Source organism: Barbus barbus (assembly GCF_936440315.1).
Source record: "Barbus barbus genome assembly, chromosome: 27".
In the NCBI taxonomy this organism is placed as follows: Eukaryota; Metazoa; Chordata; class Actinopteri; order Cypriniformes; family Cyprinidae; genus Barbus; species Barbus barbus.
This window is the reverse complement of record NC_136755.1, coordinates 6,838,550-6,860,202: the sequence shown is the minus strand read 5'-3', so window position 1 is coordinate 6,860,202 and position 21,653 is coordinate 6,838,550. Positions and strand designations below refer to the sequence as shown.

At 34.6% G+C, this 21,653-nt stretch overlaps 1 protein-coding gene across 1 annotated transcript in view; it reads left to right on the top strand.

The window, feature by feature from the left end:
• The window catches only part of myo1g (myosin IG), a 51,134-nt gene that overhangs the window by 20,733 nt on the left and 8,748 nt on the right, over positions 1 to 21,653 (top strand). The window contains exons 17-21 of the mRNA XM_079381804.1: positions 2,184 to 2,407; positions 2,487 to 2,631; positions 5,502 to 5,606; positions 6,790 to 6,903; positions 12,654 to 12,811. Coding sequence (XP_079237930.1) covers positions 2,184 to 2,407; positions 2,487 to 2,631; positions 5,502 to 5,606; positions 6,790 to 6,903; positions 12,654 to 12,811 — 746 coding nt within the window. The remainder of the gene's footprint in view (positions 1 to 2,183; positions 2,408 to 2,486; positions 2,632 to 5,501; positions 5,607 to 6,789; positions 6,904 to 12,653; positions 12,812 to 21,653) is intronic.

Below are 21,653 nucleotides of genomic sequence, written 5' to 3'. Positions count from 1 at the left end.
CTCACTCATGTATTCACTGAATCAATCGATCTCTCGCTTATTTATTAACTGAATCATTAATCATTCACTCACTCACTCACTCAATTATTCACTGAATCATTTGATCCTTCAATCACTCACTCACTCACTCACTCAATTATTCACTGAATCATTTGATCCTTCACTCACTCACTCACTCACTCAATTATTCACTGAATCATTTGATCCTTCACTCACTCACTCACTCACTCACTCACTCAATTATTCACTGAATCATTTGATCCTTCACTCACTCACTCACTCACTCACTCAATTATTCACTGAATCATTTGATCCTTCAATCACTCACTCACTCACTCACTCACTCAATTATTCACTGAATCATTTGATCCTTCACTCACTCACTCACTCACTCAATTATTCACTGAATCATTTGATCCTTCACTCACTCACTCACTCACTCACTCAATTATTCACTGAATCATTTGATCCTTCACTCACTCACTCACTCACTCACTCACTCACTCAATTATTCACTGAATCATTTGATCCTTCAATCACTCACTCACTCACTCACTCAATTATTCACTGAATCATTTGATCCTTCAATCACTCACTCACTCACTCACTCACTCAATTATTCACTGAATCATTTGATCCTTCACTCACTCACTCACTCACTCACTCAATTATTCACTGAATCATTTGATCCTTCACTCACTCACTCACTCACTCAATTATTCACTGAATCATTTGATCCTTCAATCACTCACTCACTCACTCACTCAATTATTCACTGAATCATTTGATCCTTCACTCACTCACTCACTCACTCACTCAATTATTCACTGAATCATTTGATCCTTCAATCACTCACTCACTCACTCACTCACTCACTCACTCAATTATTCACTGAATCATTTGATCCTTCACTCACTCACTCACTCACTCACTCAATTATTCACTGAATCATTTGATCCTTCAATCACTCACTCACTCACTCACTCACTCAATTATTCAGTAAATCTTCCAATAATTCACTAACTGAATCATTTATTCATTGAACCATCTGATCATTCACTCACTCATTTATTCACTAAATCATTAGGTCACTTACTCATTCATTTATTTTTGTTAACAACTGTTTATTGAGTTTTATTTTCTGGAACAGTAGTACAAAACAAAAATCACACTTACTCACTTATTCACTGAATCTTTTAATCATTCACTCACTCAATCGCTCGATTATTTACTGAATCATTCAATCTTTCACTCATTTATTCACTAAATCATTAGATTATTCATTCACTTATTCATTTGATCATTCACTCACTCACTTATTCACCGAATCTTCTAATCATTCACTCATTCACTCATTTATTCACTGAATCATTTGATCATTCACTCAGTAATTTATTCACTGAATCATTTGAACACTCACTTGTTTTTTTCAGGAAATCATTCTATCAGTCATTTACTCATTTATTTATTGAATAATTTGATCACTCACTTACTCATTTATTCACTGAATCATTTGATCCTTCACTCGCTCACACATTTATTCACTGAATCATTCGATCATTTACTCACTCATTTATTCATTGAATCAATTGATCATTCCCTCATTTGTTCACTGAATCATTTGATCATTCACTCACACATTCACTTAACCATTTAATCACTCACTCATTTATTCATTGAATCATTTGGTCATTCACTCATTTATTCAGTAATTCATTCTGTCATCCTCTCATTGTACTCATACTCATACAGATTCAATCAATTGTGAATAAGCAGATCTTTATCTTTCTCACTCCGCCATATAACTTATTGCACCTTGTAACTTCACTTTTATAGTTGTTAATTTGAGTTGCTGTACATTAGTCACACTTCAATACTCCTAAACCCAATTTGCATTCTTTTTTTCCCTTATGAATGCTAAACAGTATATTAGATATAATAAAACTCTTCCCAACAATATATAGCTGCCTCTGTGCCCACTGCCTGCATCATTCTATCCAAAATAAGTGACTAATTTAATTGCACACAATATTATTTGGCGAAATTGTATATTTGTGTATTTTAAGTTATATGGAACTATTTTACAGAATAAAATGGGCATATTTTATGTAAATATATAAATTAGACTTACAGTATCTTCATAGTGTTTCGCTCACATTCAACCTGTATATATGTTTTTGCAGGTTTGGAGAGGTGCATTAGCACGTATGCGATGTAGGAAAATAAGGGCTATATATACCATAATGGCATATTATAAATGCTATAAGGTGAAGGCTCACTTCTGGGAAGTGGAGAGACGGTTTACCAACGTTCGAAACATGGCTGACTACGGGAAGAGTGTGGAGTGGCCGACACCGCCTGCAGCCCTGGTGCAGTTCCACAGAATCACACAACACCTCTACCGCCGGTATAACCATGACTTCATGATTTAGTTTTTCTCTTAATCGTTTGGCATTCCTCTCATGCTTTCACTGCCTCTCTCTTAGATGGTGGGCCCGGCAGCTGATTAAAAACATCCCCCCGTCTGACATGGCGGAAGTGAGAGCAAAAGTAGCTGCTCTGTCAGCTCTGAGCGGGGAGAGAGTGGACTGGGGCTACAGCCGTGCCTGGGAGAGAGACTACTTGGCCAATGTGAGTTTTTCATTAGGTTACTCATTTAGAACTCTCACTTTGCATAGTATGCAGGATTTTTACATTGATTAAGCTTATTAAAGTTTGCAGTTTAATAAAGCTTTCAGCCCAGTGATATATGCAGGGATATTTGGCGGTCTCAAAAGAACAGTTCACCCAAAAATGAAAATAGTTGATATACCACCATATCAAGCCATATGACTTTCTCTTTCTTTTGCGGAACACAGACGATGTTTAGAAGAATGTTCATGCTGCTGTTTTCCATGTATCAAAAGTTAGCTTTCAAGCTCCAAAAATGATGAAAAGCATGATAATAATTCCATAAAATTCCAACAAATGTGCTATATTCTAATCTGAATTCATGTTCATGTATATTCTAATCTGTATAGTGTAATAATTCATGTAATTTTTTAATGTTTTTGCTGATGTACAAACCTTTCTCTGTGGGAAAGCATTATTTTTAATATGTTCCTTGTTGTATGTAACATGCCATTTAAAATATTATATGGCCAAGAATAACATTCGTTCCTATGATTTATTAATTCGCGGTCATGTTTTATTGATTAGTTTGCTTGTTTTAATTGAATCGTGGTCACGTTAATTTGACAGTTGTGGCAATGAGGGAACAGATTAGTATAATTTAGCCACAGTTTACCTGAAATAGGGAACAAATTAAGTCATGGGCAAAAATTCTTAATTTTTATTTTCCCCCGCATTTCTCTGTAGTAGGGTACAATGGGACTAAAAGTCCACCTTAAGAAAAAAATGTGCTATTCACTGCACCTAAAATGTATAATTGCAGAAAAAAATATATACGTTGTATTGAACATTAATGGAGCAACAGATATTGTGTGAAAATAAATCATTCAAGTTCATCATAAAAATCGTATAAATGTATGAGGTATGGTGGTAAAAGGCACACGGTATTGATACAAATACTTCAGCTACAATAATGTTTTTTTAAATATTGTCTAAGTTAATACTTGTTCAAAACAATCACTTTTGTTTGTACTATTTTCTGCTTATTTTGAAAAATAAAAGAATGAATTTTTGTTCAATAAATATACTGTCATTAAAATATGTTAATATAAAAATATATTTTAAAATACAGAAACAAAATCATTTTAATAAATAAAGATTATGAAAGTATTGAAGGAGATCCAATAATAACGGAATATATTTACAGTAGTAACAACAAATTATATTTTATTATATGATATGATTAATATCATGTTTTTAAATATGATGGTTTCATTCTAAACATGGTGATTATCTCTAATATGGATACCCAACATAATATATGATATTTACCATCTGAATCTAACCGTCATGTCAACAAATGGAAAAGTCAGCGTTCTATTAATTATCATATTAATTACTGTGCGCCTTTAGCCCCAACAGCAGGGGCGCATTTTACCCCAAATACCATACTTTTACATATTCTTTCGTTATTTAAAAACTGTTGCTTTAATTATCTTTGACTCAAAATCTATGCATTAATTTTAGCGATTCTCGTTTGCTATTTAAATCTACAACATTTAAAAAACCATGTTTTTGTGCCATCTAATAGTTTAGAGGAAAATAATATCAAAGGCACATTTAGCCCCGTTGTACCCTATATATAATTATCCTGGGGATTTCATTAAAAGCCTGCATGAGCATCTTGACATCTAAACATTAAGCCCATTATCATTAAGTCCCACTTTATGGTTTAGTCATCATTTTGTCCAAACCAATCTCTTGTTGTTATGCCTAAACAAACAGTATTGACATTTTGAGCTGGTGACACCGTGCACATGACTATTGGTGACTCAAAAACAGATCAACAGATTGCATCTACTGCTTCTTGCGATTTAATCAAACATAAGCCTATTTTGATCCTCATAGATCCCACCTGTGTGTTTGTTTCCAGCTTCATGCTTTTAAATTACTGTCTATTAAATCAATCTGTTCGACTGATGTAGTCTCATATGTGTCTTTGGCACATGGCCGCCGCACGTGAAGGTGTTCAATTTAGCTGTTGTTTTTTGGGTGAGAGACATCTCTTGCTACAGCTGAAGAGGTAACAGCCATCCACGAGACCATCTTAATGCCCTGATTTCACTGCTGAAATCCGGCTTAGATCAGATGCTAGTGCTGGCATACTTATGCTGATAATGCTGGTTTCATGCTGCTTTAACTAACCAAACTGGTTGACTGTCTGGTGAATTTGTTTAACCAAAAAAATGTACCCATGCTCATCAAAGTTTTATTTCTTCTGGATAACTTTTTTTATTTTTATTTTAGACTTTATCTAAACTATCTTATCTGTTTTTTTGTTTTTTGTTTTACATTTTTCTTTGCATTTTCTTTGACATTTTCAAGAAAAAAAATCTCTCTTGAGCTAAAATCGAAAGCCCTGTGGCTCCAAATAATTCTCAATCCAGTGGTGTGCAATGAAGAGCAAGTCCATGTGCTCTGTACTGTATTCTCAGCAACATGAGACTTATTGTGACTTCTTTATTTCACAACACATGTTTTTAGAGCTCACAAAATACATGTTGAATGCTCGTTCCTGCCGTCGCAGTTTATATCGGCTAACAGATGCACTTTCAAAGACCTTTGAAGTTTTCAGATCATCTAAATGAGTCAAAAGCTTAATCATGAAGCGTTGTTGAGAATCTGTTGTTGCAGATAAGGTGTTATGTCTGTTTGACGCATTTGTGGAGTGGGCTGGTGACAATGATGACAGTGTTTTAAATCCGCCATGCATTGATTTGATATCAAGGAAACCATGGAAGTATAAGTGTGCTTGTTGTTTGTGTTGCTTGTGTGACTAAGCTTCTCAGAATTTAGTGTCATAAATCCAGTAATGTGTCTCTCCACTGCAGGCAAAAGACTCTCCTTTGACGAGCACCAACTTTGTGCGCATCACTAAAGAGCTGAAGAACAAAGACCAGTACAGCCAGGTCCTCTTTTCATGCTCTGTCAGGATGGTAGGCTTTTTACATTTACATTTCACTGTTATTAAATGACAAAAACTGTGCATTTGTATTGCTAAAGCATTTGCAAGGTATGAACTAAGAAATAATGTATATAATAATAAATATAAAAATAACAATGGCGAAAAAGGAGTAAATGGTGAAAAAGCAAACAGAAATAAAGTAAAATAATCTAAAATAACTGAGCAAAGTAATATTGACAAAGTAAAATAACAATAGTGCAAGTGGAGTAAATAAGCAATATTATCTAAAAAATAAAATAGCAATAGTGTGACTGGAGTAAATAAGCAATATTATCTAAAAAAATAAAATAGCAATAGTGTGAAGGGAGTAAATAAGCAATATTATCAAATAAAATAAAATAAAATAATAATAGTGTGAAGGGAGTAAACAAGCAATACATAAAATAAAATAAATGATTAATACTGTGAATGAAACAATCAATCAATATATTAGCAAATAAAACAAAATAGTTATAGTGCAAATTGAGTAAACAAGCAATATTAGCAAATAAAATAAAAATGGTGTGAAGGATTGAGCAAACAATCCTATAAAAAATAAAATAATGTATGAATGGAGTTAATAAGTATTATTAACAGAAAAATATTAATAGAAATGCAAAATAAAATAAGATTATATTATGAAGAGTGAACCAAGAAAAAAGTAACATACAGTTAATGTGTAGGATAAAAATAACAAAAATCTAGTCTTTCTCACACACACACACTCACTCTTTCAACAAATTCCAAGTCACCAAGTCTTATTCACTTTCTCATTTTCTCACTCATGTCCTGAGCGCCTCTGACCGTATTCAGCAAGGAGATCACAAGCACAGCCGAGAGCTCAGTGTTTGACTGCCTTGAGCAAAGACTGTAAAACACACTCTCTATCATACCACTGCAGCTATACATGCTCCTACCATTGGTCCAGTTTATCTTCTCTTCCCAGCGAGACTCAACCACACCACCAACCCAATTTCACAAGCTATTTTTAAAAGCAGGAACATGCATAGGGGAGCAGTACATAAACATACCAACAGTGGTGATGCAAAGGTTGCTCATGAATTTCAATAAGCCCTGAATATCATTGTAACTTATAATTGTAGTCAAGCTCAGACAGTGGAAGCTAGTTCACATCATTTCTGCTTTTTCTCTCTCCTGATCTCTCTTTTCTCCAGCTCAACTGGTTCAACAACACAAAGGACAGAGCTCTACTCATCACAGACAAGCATATCTACAGGCTGGAGCCCAAAAAACACTTTAAAGTGCAAAAACGAATAGCACTTGATTTAGTAAGTATTTCATGCATATGAACACCCAATCACACACACTTTAACATGCATATCACTATTAGAAATAAAGGGTGCAAAAAGGGGAGTTTCGGAGCAATTTTATGCAAGAACCATTTTTGGTTTCCCGAAGAACCTTTCAGTGATCAGTTCTTAAAGGAATAGTTCACCCAAACATGAAAACTTGCTTAAAATTGACTCACCCTCAGACCACCCAAGACGTAGATGGGTTAGTTTGTTCATGGGATCAGATTTGGAGAAATGTCGCATTATATCACTTGCTCACCAATGGACCATCTGTAGTGAATGGGTGCCGTCAGAATGAGAGTCCAAACAGCTGATAAAAACATCACAATAATCCACCAGTAATCCACACCACTCCAGTCCATAAATTAACATCTTGTGAAGTGAAAAACTGTGTTTGTAAGAAACAAATCCATCATTAAGATGTCAAACTTCCTACTGTTGCTTCTGGCTAAAATCGTCTATCGATAATATAGCTTTTTTTAGTAAAACACTTGTTTTGTCGGAATCGGATGAGAAATGTGCACAGGTCAAGCACCGTTTACAAGCGAAAACGGTTTTAAACAAATATGAGCGTGGATTTTGATGTGAGAGAACAACAGGGGATGGACATTTTCACTGAAGGAAGTGTTATTATAGATATGGCTAGAAATGTCGGTTTTAGGTTTAAATATCTTGATGGATTTGTTTCTTACAAACATGCAGTTTTTCACTTCACAAGATGTTAATTGATGGACTGGAGTGGTGTGGATTACTTGAGGATTGTTGTGATGCTTTTATCAGCTGTTTGGACTCTCATTCTGACGGCACCCATTCACTGCAGAATAATTGGTGAACAAGTGATGTACATCCAAATCATTTCCCACGAAGAAACAAACTCATCTACATCTTGGATAGACTGAGCGTGAGTATATTTTCAGCAAATTTTAATTTTTGGGTGAACTATTTCTTTAAAAGAACAATTTCTTAGTGAAAAGAACATTTTAAAGATCTAAAGAACCCTTTTCTATTATAAAGAATCTTTTGTGCATTAGAAAGGTTCTATGGATGTTAAAAGTTCTTCATGGAACATCAGTTCCAGTTAAGAACCTTTATTCTTAAGAGTGTGAAATGAAGCATCAAAAACAAAGCAGACATGTCTTGGTATCTGTCATTGTCTGGGTTTTGTTTTTTGTTTTATGTAACTGTGCAATGTGGGTCAATGCATCTGTCTGCTGCAGTCTCGCTGTCTCCTGACTCTCTCCGTAGCGCGTGTCCCTTGTCTTTAGCTAATGCATTTTTGTCTACAACTACCAACTGGTCTCTCTAATTAGATGACAGCACTAATACTCCATATGACCAGCCACATCAGATGGTTTAACAGGGTCATTCACAAACTTCTGGCTGCGTCGGAGTGAATTCAGTAACCAGAACAGTCTGTGTGTGAGGTGTCTGACCTACATTCTGTCTACGTTCTCAGATGAGTGAGAGAGGGATTTGGACACACACTGCAGCACTGCAGTCTGAGCTCCCCTTCACATACACACATTAAACCTGCAATTTTTACCATATCTGTATGTTTCACACATCTCAGGACCAGACGTCTCAGAGAGCGAGAGATAGAGATAAGCGATTGGGCAGTTCAGCAAGAGTTGCAGTATAGCACTGAATCATGCCAATTATGCACACATACTCTTTAACACATAATTTCCATTCTACAGCTGTCATTATGATGTTTACAGATTTAAAAAAAAAAAAAGTTTGTATCCTGCCAAGTCAATCTCACAAAAATCCTATTTCACCCCAAATTCTAAGAAAGATAATACATAAAAATGCACAAAGAAAATAGAGCTTATTTTTAGGAGCATCATGATTATTTGCAATTTATACATTAATTTTGATGACAGTTATGCACATTTATCCCTATAATTCTCATTAGTGTAATGCATCTGGACATTTCAGTTTTTTAATTATTTTTTTAATTTTCATTATTCTCAGTGGTGATTCTCAAATAATGTGTTGTGTTGTGTTGTGTTGTGTTGTGTTGTGTTGTGTTGTGTTGTGTTGTGTTGTGTTGTGTTGTGTTGTATTCAATCAACCAACCACATGCAATTTAGTATATGGATGTAACTGTGGTAGTTTTTAGGATTTTTTTTTTTAAAGCCAAGGTAAATAAAGGCAGCACAACAAATACTATTAAACTTATTGAATATATAATTTATGAACTATTATAGTTTTTGTTAATATTTGGCATTAGATTATATTTAAATTGTATTTTTATATATTTTTTCTGTTTTCATTTATATTTTTTAGGTTTTGTTAATTTTGTCAAGTTTTTTTTAAATATGTCTATATTGTTTTTAGGTTTTTAGTTTTAGTTTATTTAATTTATGTTATTTTAGTACTTACTAAATAAAAATGAGAAATGTTGAGAAACTAGATAAAATATTTAAATGTTAAATATATTATATATTTTATTAAGATATTTATATTATATATAATATTTATAAATTGTGTTGTTGATTTATATAAATATTTATTTATATTATTTATTTATTTCAATCAATGTTTATTTTATGTGAAGAAATTACATTGGTATTGTTTTAGTTTTAGTTAACTATAATAACCCTACTACTACCAAAAAGTATAAATGCTTTGCAATTTAATACAATTTAAATAATGAGAATAAGGATGGGATTGTGCTTAATTGTCATGAAAATAATATCACAGTGCAAAAGACATCTTAATGGTCCTAAAATAGACTGCAATTTTTCAAAGCAAAATATACAGTATATTTTTGTCTTTTGATTTTGCACTGCAGTATGACCTGGACATGTCCTGACAGATTTTATGAGATTTATTATAATCTCATAGCCTCGCCAGCAGCCCTGCACCTAATGGGTCACTATCCAGAGCATGTTATGAACTTTCACAAGCCTCTCTGGTCAGGCCAGACCACACTGGATGGTTCAGGCAGTCCCAGACAAGGTTATTGTTTTGTGACAGCCCAGTACATTTTGGATTTAATCTCATTTCACCACAGACTGATGCACTACTGCTCTGTGTGGCACAGGGGGCTGATCATGTCAGCTGATATTCTAGAGCAGCAGACACAGGGCAGGGCAACCCTACAGCCCGTTCACAATTATTATGATAACTATAACCATAACTATATTAGTGTCTGCTGTACACCAACAGACCATAATGTTCAGGGCTATATACGTTTCTCAAAAGTATCATAAACCTAAGTTTATTGTAGCTCCATTGGTGACAAGGGTTCTATGATCAACTTAAGCTTATGATGCTTTTGGGAAAAGCAGCCCTGTTTATTATAATCACATGTGCAGTTAAATGCATTATTAAAACATCATATTTATTCAAACTACCATTCAAACGTTTGCAGATAGTAATATCAATGATGTTATACAGAAAGAATGCATTAAATTGATCTGTTTATTAAATAAATCAATCCTGAAAAAATTCAACATTTCCAAAAAAAAATGAAGCAGCACAACTGTTTTCAACATTGATAATAGAACTGTTTGTTGAGCAGCAAATCAATATATTAGAATGATTTCTGAAGGATCATGTGACACTAAAGACTGGAGTAATGATGCTGAAAATTCAGATTTCATCACAGGAATAAATTATATTATTAAAATATATTAAAATAGTAGTGGGTTATTTTAAACTTAAAAATATTTCACAATTTTATTGCATTTTTGATCAAATAAATGCAGCCTTGGTGAGACTTCTTTCAAAAATAAAAATAAAAATCTTACTGACCCCAAAATTTTGAACGGTATTTTGTTTTATTTTATGTAATGTTTTATTTTATTTATTTATTTATTTTTATTATGAATTGTTTATTTTTATTATTATTATTATTAATATTATTTAAAAAAAATTCGGGGAAGAGGTACAGCTGTAACTCTGTATTGACCAATCAGCATCCAGAAGCACATCTATCCATTTTATCAATTCCATAATTATTCTATCATTTATCACAGTTAGTCATGTGTTACATCTTTGAAATTCACAGCATTTCCTATTGTTTGAAAGTGACTGCAGAAATGCTATTTAGGTCTTTGTGTGTATGTGTGCAAGGTCAGCCGCATGTACTGCAGGGCACAGCGCGATTAACCTGTGTGTGTGTGTGTGTGTGTGTATGCGCGCATGTTTGTGTGTGCTAATGTAGTCCATCCGAGTGGCAGTAAAGAGGCTTAACGGTGCCTGATCGCTCTGTTTCTTGCAGGCACAGCGGTGACGCACCTACTGCTGTTCATAATGTACACTCAGAATAACACACTGGCCTCTTTTGAACCTCAAAAGACCCCTTGAACATAAAGAAGGCCTGTTTTTTAAATAGCCAAGAGGCTTTAGTTTTGTCACAGCCATATTGTGCACACACAGTGCACAATATGCAAGTATTATTTTATGTAGGTATATATAATGCAGTAAGCTCAAATTGATGTTTTGACCAAACAAGAAATAATGTTTCCTAACTTTCTTGTTTGATTGGACGGCCAAATATAAAGATATTTTACAAATAATTGGGTAAAATAAATATTTATTGTGGAATAATACCTACTGTTTCACTTACTATTTTAAATAAGTAATATACTGTGCCGTATGAAAACAATAGTAAGCTAGTATTGCATTCTGGACATGGCCTGTGATTTTTTTTTTTACTCGCAGTGTTTTTAATGTTAACTAAAATTAAAACTATTAAAAATTGTTTTTGGTAATTTAAATAAATCTGATATATATATGTATATATATATCTATATATATATATATATATATGAAATAAGTTGAATTACTAAAACTGAAATAAAAATAAATTCAAGCTATATTTAAAAGGCTAATAAAATGACAAAAACACAAATTAAGTTGAAAAGAAAATTGAAAATATAAAAATAAACAAACTCAGTATTAAAAAATGCTGTAATAGTATATACCGTGGTGAGAAAAAGTATGTGAACCCATTGGAATTGGTTGGTTTTCTGCATTAATTGGTCATACAATGTAATACCGTCATTGCTGTAAAGGGTTCAAATATGCAGAATATGCTGGAAAACCAAAGAATGTGCAGGAACAACCAATACCAATAGGTTCACATACGTTCTCTTGCTCTGTAAATATTAAAGTGACACTCGCAAGTTGGTTGCTGACGATATTACTGGGAACTTTTTTTTTTTCTTAGGTACTCTTTAATTGGACAAAAATATGTGCAGTGCAGGATGAATCATAATTATTTTTCCTACAAGAGACTGCCACAGTTAGGGCATGATTTCATGGGATTTTAAAGCATACATAGACATAACGCACATGGGTGTGCATGCTCATGCAACAGCATCCCCAGGACTATTTCTAATCTCAGAATCATGCGTACCAGACAGGCACGCATTTCACTGACGCACAATGTCAATTGGTCACACTCTTTGAGTAATTGTAACAATCAAGTCATTCATTCACGATTATTTCCAGCATATTACTCATTCTCAAGGTTACCGAGTCAATCATGTGCTAAAGCGCAGGAAGTGATTGTGTTGTGAATAAGCTTTTACTCTGATTGCAAAGCCAGAGGTTGACTGAATGCCAGTGGTTTGTGGAAAAATGGATCTGTTGGATTCAGGAAAGATGGATTTATTGGACGCACATACTTCATTGTGCAGCAACACATGCTATGCAACGTGTTAATATGTTTTCATTTGTATTGCTGTTTTACACTCTCTTCAATCCCACAGGTGGTTGGTGTGAGCGTAACAAGTGGCAGTGACCAGATGGTGGCGCTTCATACTGCCTCTCAGGATGACATTCTAGTGCACCTACAGAGGGGTCAACTCAACCCAAATCAGGACCGTGTAGGGGAGTTGGTGGGCAGCCTCACAGACCACTTTACACGGTAAGAGTCCATGCCAATAACCTCCAGCTTCAACATTTTGTGGGTACCGTGGAAGAATTTCTGCCACTAAGGCATAGCTATTGATATTGTTCATTCTTCATGTTGAGGGTTTAAACAGGCCTGCAGCCCGTAGTATTAGGATCTAATCTTTTTTTTTTTCAAAACATACTGATTCATACAGAAGATTGATTGAATATACAGCTTACATTTACATTTACATTTAGTCATTTGGCAGACGCTTTTATCCAAAGCGACTTACAATTGGGGAATACAAAAAGCGATTAATCTAGACATGTTAATCTAAGTTTCTATGATTAACATGTCTATGATTTCAAATTCTGAATTAAAATTCATTTTAGCATTTTTTTGGGTGCCATGAGAAAAAATATGTCAGGTCATCTTTATTTCTGTAGTGCTTTGTGTAATACAGATTGCATCAAAGCAATTTCAGAGAGATAAACAGGGAAGTAGCAGAATCTCAACAATGGAGACATTCTGCTGTTTAGCAGCTCCAAAAGACAACAGTGTCATTATTTAGCTCAAGTCAGTTTAGATCAATAACAGTGTGAAGTTCACCAGTTTGAAACGAGGTCAGTTCAGCTATAAGCGGTTCTACAATAGGCAGCAATGTAGTTATTCAGTTCCAGTCAGTTCAGTGTTGATTCAATTCATTACAATACATTGTGGTTAAAAAATGGTGGTGATAAAAATAAACTCTGATATCATAATGAATCATCATATCATAATTTTAGGAGAAACCTCATAAATAGTATGGCATTTTGATTCACTATTCATTATACTTGTTAAAATGCTTTTATATCGATTTGTATAGAATTTAAACATAATGACATTAATGATGATTAAGATATATGTGATTAGAAATACATACCATGTGACATCAAGGATCCAATAAATTGAACACAAGTTAAATGCATTTACAATGTTACATAATATTTGTATTTCTAACAAATGCTGTTCTTTTGAACATTATATTAATCCTGAGAATGTAAATGAATCATGGTTTCCACAAAAATATGAAACCGCACAACTGTTTTCAACATCGATACTAGTAAGAAACGTTTCTTGAGCAGAAAATCAGCATATTAGAATGATTTCTGAAGGATCATGTGACACTGAAGACTGGAGTAATGATGCTGAAATGCACAGAAATAAATGACATTTGACAATATATACAAATAGAAAACAGTTATTTTAAATTCTAGTAATATTTTATAATGTTACCATATTTTTGATCAAATAAAATTTAACCTCATGGTGATCAAAAAACATTTAAAAATCTTACCAACCTTAAATTTTGAACAGAGGTGTACAAAGAGTCTCTGACACACGTCACTTGGACATTTATAAGTATTTACGTCATGATTTGATTTTAAAGATACCCACTTATTCATCATAATGTTTTGGTATATAGTAGCCTGGAGGACTGTTTTGTTGTAATCGCATCCATACATATGCATCCATGTTGTGAGATGCTCATTCATGCAATGGCATTTCCAGGTTCCTCACATAACCCTGAAGGAGGCAATATTCGGTCCTGAGGCAGACAGTAGCCCAGTTGTGTATAAATTGTTTGTGTGTGTGGCAGGTGTGGGATGTGTGTGTCCGTTAGTGGGTGTCTGTAATCACTACTCCTGCACGTCTGCTTAAAGCCATTGTGCTGCCATCTGCAAGTCAATGCGTGGGGTCATGTCCCCTTTACGACATCATCAAAAGGAGACGTCACAGGGGCCTGAGGAAGTGTGGAAGAAGGCAAATAGTGTGTGAGCATGTGTGTGTGTGTGTGTGTGGGAGGGGGGGGGGGGGGGGGGGGGGTTCAGGAGAACAGATGACAAAGCACACACATCCAGTTCACTCGATCCCCACAGCGGAGAAGCAGCACCACTTTCATTGCTTTAAAAACTAGATTCAATTTTTCCTTTTTCATAAAGGTCATAATAATAAGGAGAATGTTGAGCACAAGAAACAAGACAAGATGGACTATTTTGAAGCATATGTGAGGTATTTCAGTTAAACAGATGTAAAAATAACCCCTCGCCATCTCTAAACAGAAGGTGACTGTAGTTTGCCAAGTAGGGCATGTTCCTGAATCAGAAAGTCTTGTTGGTCCTGAAACAACACTCTTCCAAACTAACAAAGTCTTAACCCAATATCTAGCCAGATTTCCCCTAAAATCAGGACAGACACAGCATAAAAGTCTGCAGGTTGCATTTGAGAATTAATTTGCCTATCATTAGAATTTACTGTAATAATAACTGTAATAATTTACTGTAAAAATGTTATACAATTAATTAACTGTGAAGAACGTAAGGTCATTAACATTGTGTCTACACTGTAAAAAATATCCTGTGCAGTTTATTGTAAAAATCTTGCAGCTGAGGTTGCCAGAAACAGTTTTTCAGGTATTACGGGATGTATAGTTTACAAATTATATATATTTATTATATTATATTATAATCATATATTTCTGTAAGTGATATAATGTTAATACTACCAATCTACTTGAATCTACTTCTACATAGCTACATTGATAATACAAGAAATCCAGAACAGAAATCATAATTATAAAAGTAGCCCCCAAAAACCATAACCCACGGCTCTGTAATTTTTCCTGTGACTGTATTTTCAAAATATCCCAATTGTGCTGCGACCCTGGCAACACTGGTTTGCTGTACCCTTATCACACGATGATAGATAACCTTCCTCGCTGCGATGACGGCAAGAAGTTGGGGTCAAACCTTATCAAACGATTAATTTGCGTTAAAAAAATATTAACGCGTTAACATTTTTAGATTAATCGCATGCGTTAAAGCATTAACTTTGACAGCCCTAGTATATATATATATATATATATATAAACCATGTGTGTTACCCTGATGGTTTTATATATATATATATATATATATATATATAAAACCATCAGGGTAACACACAGCACTAAAATAATGCAATAAGCATTCACTAAATAACATAATGTAACACTAAACACCCTAATGTACATTACTGATATCAAAAATACAAACAAACAACTATTAAAAATACTATACACAGTATATTAATATGTCACACAGGGGCTACAAATGTCCTTCCACCATAAATTATATCATAATTTAACGTTTTTACTTCCAAATAACATACATTTTGGGTGGTGATGGCGCAGTGGATAAGACACATGCCTTTGGTGTGAGAGACCCGGGTTCGAATCCACTGTGAGACACCAATGTGTCCCTGAGCAAGACACTTAACCCCTAGTTGCTCCAGAGGCGTGCGACCTCTGACATATATAGCACTTGTAAGTCGCTTTGGATAAAAGCGTCAGCTAAATGAATAAATGTAAATGTAAATGTACATTTTACAGTAACATTACAAATAATGCACATTGCCATTTACAGTTTTTAGTAAGGACAGTTAACAGGTTTTTACTGTAGCATTTTAATTTTTTGGTATAATAACAAATATTTTATAAATTTTATTATTCCACTGCATTTCAGACCAGCATCTCTGTAATGTGCACTATGGCAGTGGGTTTAGGTGCTTAATTCTGTTATACGTTTGAATCATTTGTGAAACTGACAAATAAACATAAAGGCTTTGAACATAATGCACGCTGAGTAACCATTTTTGTAATAACATAGACATCTCTTGGTTAGCTAAATTTCACATTAGTGTAATCATTGAGTGAGATGAGATTCAACTCACGCTCCAGATCTTCCCCCAGACTACTTAATAATGATTAAACGATATGTAATGTATTATTGAAATGAAGAAAAATGGAAGTTGAGTTGGGGTATTGGAGAAATCCTGGATGATTTGTCACAAGGGTGACGATAAATGTGCTTTGTGATTGACAGGATTAGATGAACATGTTTCTCATGATCTTTCATCTCCAACTCAATTTTAAGACAACAGAAAAATTTGCGATGACCTGTAGGAGTTATATAGGCGAAGTGGTGCATAAAATATGTATGACTTGTAGCAAAGCTTTTTAACCAGCTGGTCTCAGGGTGATTTCAGAGGATGTATGAATGTGAAGTCAAGTTCACACTGGTGTCCTAGCAGAGGAACCACAAGTGTAAAGAATCACGTTAACTGTCAGCATCATCCACTAACGTTTGACAGCCACAAAGTATTAATACTTTTTTATCATTTCTTATCATTTCATCTAAAATAACAAATTCCTTTTAATTAAATGTTTTACTCGGAGTGTGCTTATATGTTATTCAGGCACATAACAGTATTCTTCTCATTATTTCAATCTGATCAAATCTCTCTTTTGAACTGGGATATAGTTTTGTAAATATTTAATGACTTTAGATTCCACATTCTCCTTTACTTGCATGCTGAGAGCTCCTGTTCATCTGAAATGTCTGTATCTCAGTTCAAACGGTGATTCATTTCTGTTATCATGCCTGTCTTTAAACTCAGTGACCTTTCCCGTGGGTCATGCACCCTCACCTGACTCACGCAGACATTATGACTGTGTCATGTGTGTTTGTTTGTGGAAAGACAGTGCCAGCCTGAGTGTGTGTGTTGGGTAGTTTAAACCCCACTTTGGCCATCTGTTGAGACAGCTGTGTGTGTGTGTGTGTGTGTGTGTTGGGGACGGTTTGGCCAAAGTAATTAAAAGTATTAATTAAAATGAAGGACCCTTCCTGCCCCTACACTTTTAAATGATAGTGTAGATATTTTTGCTACGTGAACTGTCCTCTAAACACCAATCATTGTATCTGTCGGTGTGCTTGCGTATGTTAAGCAGCGCTGTGTGTATGTGTTACACTGGGTTAACCGAGTTTGTTCGTGCTTATGTCATCTGCAGACATTATGACCAGAATAATCAGCTCTATTGTTGCCATTTGTGACATCATTCCTGTTGTGTGTGTGTGTGTTGTCGTTCCATAGGAAGGAAGAGCCTGTTGCGTAATCCCGCACTGGTGTGATGCTGTGTATCAATAAGGGAACTATCTTCTCAGGCTCAGTTGATGAGCAGCTTATCTCATACTACCTTCCCAAGATGTACAATTAGTGTCACTGAGGATTAACTAGGCTAGATGTAATCTATGTGATTAACTATATGATTGTATAACCGTTACACAAGGTGTTACTGCCTTCATCAAGTCCCTCAACCACTAAGATTTATTCAATCATTCAGAATAAAATCTGTCCTGAAGTTTAGTCAATAGATTTCATCAGTGTAGGACTATAGTCCCACGCTGTAGGGCAGCAATGGCTTGAATGGAATATAGTGGGGGGAAAAAATGAAAATGGTCATTATTAACTCTCCCTCGTGATGTTCTTTGTGACTTGAATGCTGTTTTTTTCTGTACAATGAAGCATACTTTGACCAGGAGTTGTTAAACGTTAAGAAAGTACCGTAGGAGAAGACTATGGAAGCCCATTTCTGCTACATAATAATAATAATTCAGACATTTTTATAAACCTTTTTTATTTTTATTCTGTGATGTAAACAAAAACAGAATTATGAGTTATAAACTTATAGCTGACTGTTCGCAAAGAGCTTGATTGAGAGGCGATCTGACCAATCAGAACGTGGATATTATGTGCCGCCGCTGCCATCTGCCATCTTGCCCGACAGCTACGGCCTGTCTCCATAGAAATACATGTTAAAACAGGGTAAAAAAAAGATCAACTGAATTGAAACATTTTCAATATAACTAAATATAAAAATGTGCGGAGGGTTAAGCTGTGCTGTTGTTGGCTGCCACGGTAACAGCAATAAGATATGGTGTTTATTTAAAGTACTTGTTTTGGTACCAGAAAACCTGTCGTGTCCGGCACTGTATGCATGGCTTGCAGCACTTAAGTTAAATACTGAGTGTTAAATAATAAAGTAATATGTTAAAACGTGTGCTCTTATCATTCTGTGGACAAAATCCCATTAACTTTGCCCCGATCGGGAGCTGTTTATGCACATGTGCACTCATCTGTTTTCAATGCAGGTTAACTGCGACGCTTCATGACGCTTCCCACTCATTAACCTTTGACAGGTCCTTTACTGCAAAAAGACGGTCGCTGTGACACTCTGAAGTGATGAAACTATGGCGCTATGTGCTTTTTTAAAACCATTTTCATAGGTTTCACGTTATATTGTTGGCTTGGAAAATATGTAAATGTGCATGCCTGGTAGCCGCAGCTGTATCCCTTCCAGCCTTAACCACAAATCAGACAGGAGAGTATATTAACTTCGGTGGACTTAAGGTCAATGTACACTGAAGGTATCTGCACACTGAGTCGGAAATTTTCGCATGCCTTTTTTTCGTATTTGTAATCCTAAAAATTAGTCACACACAGAAACCTTGCACACTGAGTCCGATGCGTATTAATTAATCCGTTGCGAAAAAATTAGCAAAACAGTAGCCTACTAAATGGAGTCTTCAAGCATTGAGGATGATTTTGTTGTCCTCTCGCTTCTTAAAAAAAAAAAAAGAAAAAGAAAGGAAATATTGGGTCTATCCAATCCTGAGATATAGAGAGGACGGAGAGTTCCCCTTCCTTAAGGAGCAGTGGGATTATCACGGGCGATTCAACATTTACTTCAGGATGCCAGTGGCTCAGTTTGATGCTTTGCTAGTAATACTAGAGCCACATATTAAAAAGAAGACCACCAATTGTACGGTGGCTCTGATCTGTCAAAGCACCTCTCAAAATGCTTACTACGGATGCGAAAAACGGAAAAAATTGAACCCGATCCAAAACATTTTTTATGACGGACGAAAATTTTGGAGGCAGTGTGTAAACGTGATTGACATAACGTGAGGTCGTATTTTATTTTATTTTGTAACGTGCGAAAATTTCGGACTAAATTTTAAATAACCTTCAGTCCGAAATTTTCGCACGTTAAAAAATAAATGCGACCTCACGTTGTGTCAATTACGTTTACACACTGCCTCCGAAACTTTGTCCATCATAAAAAAATTAGGATCAGGTTCGATTTTCTGCGTTTTCGCATCCGTAGCATGCATTTTGATAGGAAAGGATGAGGAATACGAAAAAACGGAAAAACGCATGCAAAAATTTAGGACTAAGTGTGCAATGACCTTTACAATGTTGTGTTCCGCGGTTGAAATAAAACACTTTCTGATGTTTCTTCATGTTCATTTCATGCTTTAAGTAAATATGAAAAGATGATTGGTTCACGTGTTTGAACTGAGGCAATACAGTGATCTGTCACGACACACTGAAGAGCCACATAACGGTATTTATTGTTTGAATTTCTTAAAAAAAAATTACTCCATTTAAAAGAGACCTTGTTTCATATCAGAAGTAACCTGCTCTGTCTTCTCTGTCAGTGTGTTGTCAGTTTCCGCTTTGCTCTGCGATGTATTTTCCACTGCATGAGAACGTGTGTAGTGTGAGAGCGGCCTTGTTTGTCGGTCATGGCAACCGTAACAAAGGGTGGGCGGCTTTTGCGAACGGTCAATTGTGAGATATAAACTCAGCATTATGAAATATAAACTCAGAATTGTGAGATATAAACTCAGAATTATGAGATATAAACTCAGAATTACGAGATATAAACTCAGAATTATGTGATATAAACTCAGAATTGCGAGATATAAACTCAGAATTACGAGATATAAACATAAGAATTATGTGATATAAACTCAGAATTGCGAGATATAAACTCAGAATTACGAGATATAAACTCAGAATTATGTGATATAAACTCAGAATTACGAGATATAAACTCAGAATTATGAGATATAAACTCAGAATTGCGAGATATAAACTCAGAATTACGAGATATAAACTCAGAATTATGTGATATAAACTCAGAATTGCGAGATATAAACTCAGAATTACGAGATATAAACTCAGAATTATGTGATATAAACTCAGAATTGCGAGATATAAACTCAGAATTGCGAGATATAAACTCAGAATTACGAGATATAAACTCAGAATTATGAGATATAAACTCAGAATTGCGAGATATAAACTCAGAATTACGAGATATAAACTCAGAATTATGTGATATAAACTCAGAATTGCGAGATATAAACTCAGAATTATGTGATATAAACTCAGAATTGCGAGATATAAACTCAGAATTACGAGATATAAACTCAGAATTATGTGATATAAACTCAGAATTGCGAGATATAAACTCAGAATTACGAGATATAAACTCAGAATTATGAGATATAAACTCAGAATTGCGAGATATAAACTCAGAATTATGTGATATAAACTCAGAATTATGTGATATAAACTCAGAATTGCGAGATATAAATTCAGAATTACGAGATATAAACTCAGAATTATGTGATATAAACTCAGAATTGCGAGATATAAACTCAGAATTGCGAGATATAAACTCAGAATTACGAGATATAAACTCAGAATTATGAGATATAAACTCAGAATTGCGAGATATAAACTCAGAATTATGTGATAAAAACTCAGAATTGAGCTACAAACTCAGAATTTTGAGATAAAAAGTTGCAATTACCTTTTTTATTTTTTATTCAATGGCAGGAAAAGAAAAACAGAATTACGAGCTATAAACTCAAAATTGATATAAGATATAAACAGAATTGTGAAGAAAAATGTTTGAATTGTGAGATAAAAAGTCGAAATTACTTTTATTTTATTTTTTTTTTATTCTGTGGTGGAAATAGAAGTCCATGTGACTTGTGCACTACTGTATATAAGCCATATGATACGTTTTATATGAGGAACAAACTGGAATATATGTATATGCACTGGAAACCTTCCTCTGCTGGAACTCTCAAATTTCATTCTCATTTACGGATATTCAAATTCACAAGATGTTTTCCACCAAATTTGACATCAGTAACACCAA